General features: G+C 38.9%; 1 gene segment (V, D, J or C); it reads left to right on the forward strand.

Moving 5' to 3' along the window:
• Positions 1-2,374: 2,374 nt before the first annotated feature.
• Positions 2,375-2,925, forward strand: LOC126509704 (T-cell receptor alpha chain V region 2B4-like). The segment is given in 2 exon segments: positions 2,375-2,423; positions 2,615-2,925. Coding segments are annotated over 2 exon segments (360 nt in total).
• The last annotated feature ends 6,644 nt before the right edge of the window (positions 2,926-9,569 follow it).

Below are 9,569 nucleotides of genomic sequence, written 5' to 3' on the forward strand. Positions count from 1 at the left end.
ACTCTCTCTCTCTCTCTCTCTCTCTCTCTCTCTCTCTCACACACACACACACACACACACACACACACACACACACACAAACGCATCTTGTTTAGAACATTTGCTCCTATGTGCAAGTGTTTAGGGTGACCTCTTGGGACTGGATAACCTATCACCCTATCAGAAGTCTTACCTCTGGAGAAAGCCGATCTTTCCCTCTCAGTGGTCATTAATCATCTGCATCTCAGAGATCCACAGACAAGTACCAGGCTGAACTCTTGGAGTCTTTCCAAAGAAAGGGAGTAGGAATTTATACAAGTTAGGGAGGATTCTTGGTGGGAGAACCAAAAGAGGCAACTCACCTGTGCTTGTGGAAGCTTATGGACTCTGAGCCAACTGTTAGGGAGCCTGTATGCCACCTACCTAGCCCCTCTGCACCTGTGTGGTAGTTCTTTAGATTCCGCTCTTTGTAAGTCTCCTAACAGTGACATCAAGACCTGTCCCTGGTGCTTCTCTGCCTTTCTCCATGTTGGATTACCTTGCCCAGCCTTGAACCAAGAGGAGGCTCTCGGTCCTGCCTCAATTTGATGTGCCATGCTTTGTTCAAGTCCATGGGAGCAATGCTCATCTATGAATGGAGATAGAGGAGGAGTAGATGGGGAGGGAAATAGATGGGAATTGGGGGAGAGGAAAGAGAATGGGAGCAGAGGAGGGAAGGAAACTGCAGTCTGTATGTAAAATAAATGAAAAAAAATGTTATTTAAATAAAAAAGAATAGAAAAAAATCTGCATCTTTTCATCCAGGAGTTAGATCCTAGTATATTTTTTCATGTCTACATTGACTGTTGACATGTCAGTTGGCACTGTCACTTTGTAGGTCTTGTTTAGTTGATCACTTTTTTTTGAGATGTCATGGGTGCAGCTTCCCTGATCTATATTGAAGACACAATATCACAACAGGTGTTCTAATCCTCTAGCTCTTATAGTCTTTTATCATCCCCTTCCTCAATGTTCCTTGTGTCTTAGGGATGGATTGAAGACATATAAGTCGAGGTCAGACACTCTATGGTCCATTGTGTTCAGTGCTGTAACTAATTCTGGACATCTGTAATTGTCTTTTGTTTGCTACACAATGAGCTGTTTCTCTGTGTGTGCAACAATAGATGTTCAGAATTTTGTTAGGAAATATACTGTTTTAGGGAAGTGACATCAGTATGCTCTCTTCTTGGGTTCATGGCTTCATCAGCTATGGGTAAGTCAGCTGGGTTTATGATAGCAGGCATGGACTTATTTATACTTAATGGGCTTTAAGTTCACATAGACAGATGTTGGTAGTTGGAGATTCTGGAGGACAGGTAAAAACTTATACTTCAGAGCCAGCCAGTAATCTTTGGGGCGTGTGTGTGTGTGTGTGTGTATGTGTGTGTGTGTGTGTGTGTGTGTGTGTGTGTGTGTGTGAGTGAGAGAGAAAGAGAGGGAGAGAGGGAGAGAGGGAGAGAGAGAGAGAGAGAGAGAGAGAGAGAGAGAGAGAGAGAGAGAGAGAGAGAGCGCTAACTGGAAATGGCTTGGAGTTTTGAAATCTCTAAACTTATCCCAACGACATACCTCCTCCAAGAAGACCATTCCTCCTAATTCTTCCCAAACAGTTACACCAACTAGGGACCACAGATTCAAATAGATAAGCCTAAGGGGACATTGTAATTCAAACCACCATAGCAAACTCTATCTCAAAAATAAAAGATATGTTCCTTAGATTTTGAAATGGAAACATAGTATTAAGTGAGATTTTAACCTACTCAGTTTCTCTAGAATTGCTTTAATTAGAAGAAGTTCTTTCAAAAGTCAAAGATGAAGTGTTTTATACAGGTGCATTGTCTGTCCTAGAGAGAAGTTGTGCTGTGTGAAATACTACTGTCCTACAGAACCTCACTCAGATGTGTTGATAGAAAAAGTCTGAATCGCTGAATATAAGGAAGTGGCTGCTAGAGGTAACTCAGGACGTATTTGAAGTTTAACTTGAGATGCCTTAAAACATGCAAGTTCCCCCATTGACTTGAAGCAAATGTCTCTTAAATTTGTATCAAACCAAGTTGACAGATTTTTAATTTAGACGCTCAATAAGAAAAGCATTTATTTTTAGCAAATCTTTGCTCAAGTCAGTATCCACAAGATGGCAGCCTCTTCTCAGAGACATGAGGAACCCATCCAGTGGTCTGTAATGAGAGAGCTTGGGGGGAGGAGTTTGCTGGTGAAACAGGGGTAAGAAAAAGAGCTTTATTTTCCTACATGGTGACACAGTATCTTGATGTTTTCTGGAAGAGAAACATTAGAAATTAAAACTAATCTTTTTCTGGGCTTAAAATTTGGATCCTCAGTCAGGACAGAAGAGAGAATAATGAAATCCTTGATTGTTTCCCTAGTGTTCCTGTGGCTTCACTTTAATTGTGAGTTTGGGCATTTCTTTTGGATATAAGGTGTGATATGTGAGGTTAGTGCCTACTCTAGGATAATGCTAAAAACACAGATGGCTTTAATCTCTAGTTAAGGGGTGGGAGGCCCATGAAAGAGTTACTTTAATGTGTTTGCTTCTCTGTGCATCTAGTCTTGGTTGTCTGAACTTTGTCTCTCTATACAGGGGTGAGCAGCCAGCAGAAGTTGCTGCAGAACCCGGAATTCCTCAATGTCCCAGAAGGAACCATGGCTTCTTTCAACTGCACTTTCAGTGATGGCAATTCTGATAACTTCAGGTGGTACAGACAGCAGCCTGGGAAAGGCCCCGAGTTGCTCACGTCTATATTCTCTAGTGGAGAAAAAGAAGAAGGTAGATTCACCATTCACCTCAACAAAGACAGCAGGCATGTTTCTCTGCACATCAAAGTCTCCCAGCCCAGTGATTCAGCTGTCTATTTTTGTGCAGTGAAAACACAGTGCTCCCCAGGCACCTAGAGCCTGCACCCAAACCTACAGAGCCCTATGAAGGCCTGAACTAGAGCATGCTTGATTAGAAAAGTATTTACTTTATGAAAATATCTCATCCTAAATACACAGTGCTCTAATCTTCATGTCTCCTGTTCCTTCTCATCATTTTTTTCATAGCCCACTGAAACTAATTAGTGCTGGCTATATGCTTATGGGTGTTGGATGATCTACAGATGCATAGCCTTCAAGTGGGTCCCTTCCTAAAGAAAAATGACTCTCCTGTGCCAACAGTCATCATTGCCAATAGCTCCTCAGCAAGAAATGCAGCCTCAGGAGCCCTTTAACTTCCACACTTGAATTTTAAGCTGTCTTGATTTTATGCATTTCTGATACAAGTAACCACAGATTCTAAGAGCTCATGTAAACAACAGCCTTGTCAGAACCAGAGAAGAGTTTTTTGAAAATCTTCTCCCCATCGCCAGATCTTACTAGTTTTGTGTTGTTATTGTTTTGGGTTTGGTTTCATTGTTTTCACCTTTCTCCAAAGATGTCCCCTACGCTTTGCTGGGATAAAGAGGGGTGTTTTATCTATGACTGAGCACTCACAGCATCTTTCTCTTGACAGTTTGAGCATTCTCCTCATCCTTGGACTTCTATATTTTTTTCAACCTCCCTGATTTATGATGTTTTCCTGTCTTGTATCTAGGGACTGATACAGATGTTTCCTTTAGGTTTGGACACTCTACATTTATTCTCAATACCTTTGCTGGTTATATATCTGTGTTAACTCGCTGAAAATAAAGCTTCTTTGATCAAGGTTAAGAGCAACATGAACCTGGTTGTTGACTCTTGCTTGATTCAGTCACATTCCTTCTTTGCTGTTGGGAGTTACACTTTGACTCTTTATTTGGTTGATCAGATTTCAATTTTGGCTCAAGACAAGTGCTTCACAGACGGAGTCTCAGATCTGGTCATATTTCAGTAAATTTCCTCAGGAGTCCAGATGTAAACACTGGCTCTGCTCCTGTTGAGCTCATGGCAACATCCTTTGTACTGCTTAGAGCCTATGTCAAAGTTTTCATGTAAACTTTGGTTTCTATCAGTTTTCACCTTACTGAATTTTGTGTAGATCCAATTCAGTTTTCTTTTTACAGTCTCTTAGTATTATCTGTGTTCCATGAAACTATTTCTTGTTAGCTATAAGAATAAAAATTTTAATATATTCACCAATACTAGTGAACACTGAAAAGCAGAAGTTGACTGTTATGTCCTTCATGTCTTCAAAAAGAGAAATATGTATATGATACTGAGTTCTGCTGCCACTTCCCATGTAGCCTGGCCCCTTTCATCTCAGCTGCAGTGGGTGGCTTCTGAATGTCTAAGTGGCTAAACTGTGGAAAAATTTACAGCATGTTTCTTTTCCTGAAAATGTCAAGAAAGACCATTTTCCCAGAAAATTTTATGATGGGGAAATCTTTGTCAACCAATTATGTTTATAGTATGGTTTTCTGGAACCCAGACAAAAATGGCACACAGCTCAGTTGTACTCTCTGTGTGGTTCCCTTGCAGCACAGCTGAGCTTGGATTTCTCTTTCCTGTTTCATGAGTTTTCCCCTTATCATAAATAAAAATATAATTGTTTTATCTTTTAGCTAGCCTGGTTATTTCCTGAACTGAGCTAACATCAACAATTTTACTCTGAGTCTTCTAGTTTCATATCCTGGGCTATCTTACTTCCCAGAAACCACTTCTATCATTCCAGGGAGAAGTATTAGGTTTCTCTATAACATCACTAATCTCTTTAATAATTACAGTTGAATTTTGCCTGAATCTGTTGTGTCTGCAGTTTTAAACATATTTGATTTTTTATTGTTCTTTCTCTTCATTCTCACTAAAAGCAGCAAGCAATTTCCTAGTTAAAGCTTAGATGTTGTGTTTCTTTAAGTAAGAAAGCAAGCAAGTAAGTCAGTAAGTAGATATATGATTGATTGATAAATAGATAGATAGATTAGATAGATAGATAGATAGATAGATGATAGATAATAGATAGATAAAATGTCTATAATGTCTATTAGCTTATTACACTAGCACAGTACAGTGCCTGGAGTAGCTCTGTTTCCTTAAGTGGGAATATGCTGCATTGATTGTTCATATCCTGATGATCAACAAGCAGAGGTGGAGCCAGGAATGGAGCATCTATGACTTAAAGACCCACATGCACTAGTCTACCTTCACTACTATGCCCCCAACCTCTCATAACTTCTCAGTTTTCTTTGTGGTTGGATAACTTGACATCCAAACACATCACTTTAATATGTAGCATTCTGCCCCAATGCATATAAGAATCTCATAACGCTGAAGACATTCACTTCAATGTCAATTGAAGTGCAAGTGCAAAATTCACTTGGTGCCAGGAGAGGCTGCTTGTTTGTCCCAGCCACCTGGCTAGCTTACACCCAAAATAACCACACAGAAACTGTTTCAATTAAAACACTATTTAGCCCATTAGTTCCAAATTCTTGCTGCCTAACTCTTGCATCTTAATTTAACCCATTTCTATTAATCTGTGTATGGCCACATGGCAGTGGCTTACAGGGAGAGATTCGACATGTCTGTCTCTGTCAGCTTCATGGTGTCTCCCTGGCTCTGCCCTTCTTTCTTTCAACATTCAGTTCTGTTTTCCCTGCCTATCTAAGTTCTGCCCTGTCAACAGGCCAAGGCACTTTCTTTATTCATTAATGGTAATGACAGCACACAGAGGGGACTCCCACATCAAAATGTCACTATAGTTTAACACTGTTAACATATTCTAAAAGTCTGAAATTCCTTCTGAGATTCAAGGAAACTTCTTTACTATGAGTCTTTTCATTCTTTAATAACATTGCCAAATAACCAACAATAGGGCATCTGAAACTTTTTTTCTGAACACCTGGAGATTTCTGATTCTTCCATACTAAGCAGGGGAAATGCCTAATACCCTGTGAGAGAAAATGCAACATAAAATTCCATCAAAAACTTTTATTCACTAGTTTTGCCCAATTTTCTCTCTCCTCTTCTCCCTCTTTCTCTTCCTTCTCTCCCTTTTCTACCCTTCCTCTTTCTTTATCTTTTTCTTTTCTTTTTTTTCTCCCTTTATTCCTAGCCACATAGAACAATAGCTTCTGTGGGTTGAAAGTGTGTGATTTCCTGGGTCTCAACCCCTTCCTCTTAGCAACACTCATAAAGTCTTCTGTGGAACACAATGGAAATTTGTATCACTGGTAGCTGTCTTTTGACAAAGAAGAAGGTATCCTTAATAAGTGTCAGGCAGTCAAAACGGTGATGGAATAAGTGCTTGTGAATCTGCTTAGTACTTAGGACTAACTCTTCATCTGGAAGAACCTAATTAACTCTTGAACTGGGAAAAAGAAATGTCATTCTGAGAAGATATTAACTTCCTTAAAGTCACATGTGTTGTTTATACAATGATCACTGAAACTTCCAATAAGCGTTCTTTTCTATATTGGATACCAATAAAGGCTATTGGGCAAGATATTCATGGAAGAACAACCAAAAATGATGTGTTAGCCTATGTTTCTCATGTCTTACTAATGAAGCATATGTTCTTTGAATTAAGTTCTAAAACTTCACACTTGTCATGCCAACTTAACAGTGTAATAGATGAAGTCAGGTGAGGGGAATAAGGAGATTCGTGTGACCCTAATTCAGATTTGAATTATATAATTGTGCACATCTCATATTAATCACATAGAAAATTACTGATGAATATTTCATATTTTCAAGTAAATGGTAAATATTAAAAACAAAATACAAGACAAACCCATTTCACGTTCAAACAGAACTTCTGACTTCTGGTCCAGATGATAAATTTACCCAGTTTTATCAAACAAAGGTAAGTTGTTAACAAGATTTATTTTTGATTATATGTATGTGCCCATGAGTAGAGGTATCCATGGAAGACAGAGGAAATGGAATACAGGCATTTGTGAGCTGTACAATGTGGGATCTAACTCAAATACTCTGCTGTAGCAGGATGTGCTTTATTTCCTTAGCACACACTTAAGCCCACAAAGCCAGCTTTTAATATCAGATCTGAGATTTTAGTTAAGACAACGAACTTAAAATGCCAAAAACTTGTATTGAATAAAATTTAGAATTTATTGTTTTTAAGCAATATTACAAAGTTTCTGATGTGTGTGTATGTATGAGTTGTGTGTGTGTGTCTTTGGTGTGTATGGATGTATAAGTGAGAAGTGTTTGTATATGTGTGTGATATGTATGTGTGTTGTTGGCAAGGGTGACCTATGATCAACTTCCTAATTTTTGTTCACAGGTCACAGTTAAGAAGAAGGAACCTGCTCAATATCTCAAGATGACAAAAAAACACACTGAATATGTACAAGCAAAAGGACTTGATTTTAGTATTGTCGTTAATTTTGACACTGTTTTGATGCACTGGCATAGATAGTAACAAGGTAACACACTTGTGTAAAAATCCTATTACACAAGAAAAAACAACAGTTGAATAACTTACCTGCCTCAAGTCTATATATAGAAAATAGATAATATTCAGTCTACCTTCAGCAGCTTGTTCCTCAGTGTGTTCTTATTTAAGACAGCAAATTTTAACTTCCTAAAGAGTAGTTACTTTTATACATTTTCATATTAATGCTGTATTATAAGCTCCATGCTTGAACTTTACTGCCAAGCCTGCTGAGTACCACCTCCAGATCAGAAAAAAATTAAGGCTTTTCAAAATCTGGTAGGGCTGGAGACCTGTGGAAGACACTGGCAAAGGGATGCCCTTTGTATGCTGACATGAAAATGTGGTTTCTCCTTTTCTCCTCCATATAACAGAGATGTTTATGGTTTCCAGAGAACACAGGATGCTTGGGCTCCTGCAATTCTCTGTCATCACTCAACATGAAGTAAAGCTCCCTGAGGTCTTCCTGGGATGTCCTTGAAAGGCGGTACAAAGACTGTGGAACTAGCAAGACTGAACAGTGATGAGTCACACAATACATACTTAACTCCACAAGCCAAGTTTAAAACCTCCCCCTTTTCAAGGAAAGGGGTTTACTTTGTTTCATAGTTTGAAGGTTCAATATAGACACAATATATTTTGGTAGGGAAGCCATGGAGGAAGAGTATGAAGCAGGTGGTCTTTAGCCTTCAATGAGGAAGCAGAGAGATATAAAATATGTATTCAGGTAGCTTTCTCCTTTTTAATCAGTCAGTGACCCCAGAATCACAGGATACTACCTTAAAATTTAGGGTGACAACCCAATATCAGTTAAAACTCTTGTCAGTTCTAGAGTATGTTTTCACTTCTATTTTATGAAACAATTATATGTATATATAATTATAATAGGATAGCACTATTTACACAGTAATGGCCACATTTTGAATCATTTAACAAACTTCTCTAGAGCCTTCCTTTTGCTCTGATAGTTTGACATAATGTGTTCTGAATCTGAGTACATTTGTATCATGTTCTGTTTTGTTTTTGTTTTTATAATGAACAATTATCACACATATTAGGGCAATTAAAATAGCTATATATGTGTGTGCGTGCACTCATATATATGACACAAAATATATGTGATTATATCCATGTTCCTTACCCCTCTCTTCCCAGATCCACACCTTTCACTTTTCACCTAACTTGTTTCCTCTTAAAGAGAAACCATTAAATGCAGTTTGCTCTTCCCATGCATTCGTGGATCTGTGGTCTTCCACTGGCAAATGGTATAGTCACTAAGTGTTGTACTTTAAATAAACCTGACTCCACTTTCCCAGAAACTACCAATTTTCAATAAGTATTCAGATATGGTAGGAGTTCGTGGCCAACATCCCTATGCAGCTAGAACTTTTGTCTGGCTTGAGTTTGTCCAGGTCTTGGAAGTGCTGTCCCACCTGATAGGAACATGTATATCCAAATTTTCTGCTATGTCTAGAAGACACTGTATCTTATCATAATGCACAGCCTATAGAGCTTTTAGTTTCCAAACTTTTTCTTCAATAATTCCTGAATGTTTGGAGGATGATGTGTGTTATAGGTATTCCTTTGGAGGCTGAATATTCCACATCCTCTTGCTCCTATACCTTGACCAGTTTTGTGCTTACATGCTAATTGCTGTGTAGTGCAAATAGAAGCCTCTCACATGATGGTTGAGAGATGCATTACTGTGGTTTTAATGATAAGTCATTAGGAGATGGATTCACTAGTACTGCCATTTCTCAGGATAATGGTAGTAGGTTCTCCCACAGGGACATATTCTTAGATCAACTCCTAATGAATTTTTGCTATAAACATACATTGGTGCATCAGTCAGCCTTCTTCAGAGAAGCTTCCTGTTCCAGCATGTGGTGATTGTCACAGAGAACCAGAACTCGCTGTGCTGCAGAGAAGAAGAGGCTGTAGCAAACTCAGTCCCTGATGAGACATCTACAACACACCTTCCTCTCAAGGTCTGAAGAAGAGAGGGCAGAAAGACTGGGAGAGCCTGAGGTGGGGATGATTACAAGAAGACAGTGTTTTCTGGACACAGCAGAGCATCTGCACACATGAACTCAGAGATTGACAGCACATATAAGACTTGCAAAGGATCAGAGAAGATAGAGTTCCAGCAAGAAGAGGGAAGGTGTGCATTCCACCCTTAGCTAAGAAT

This window comes from Alexandromys fortis, unplaced genomic scaffold (assembly GCF_014885135.2).
Source record: "Alexandromys fortis isolate MF-2015 unplaced genomic scaffold, M_Fortis_MF-2015_v1.1 scaffold_87, whole genome shotgun sequence".
Taxonomy (NCBI): Eukaryota; Metazoa; Chordata; class Mammalia; order Rodentia; family Cricetidae; genus Alexandromys; species Alexandromys fortis.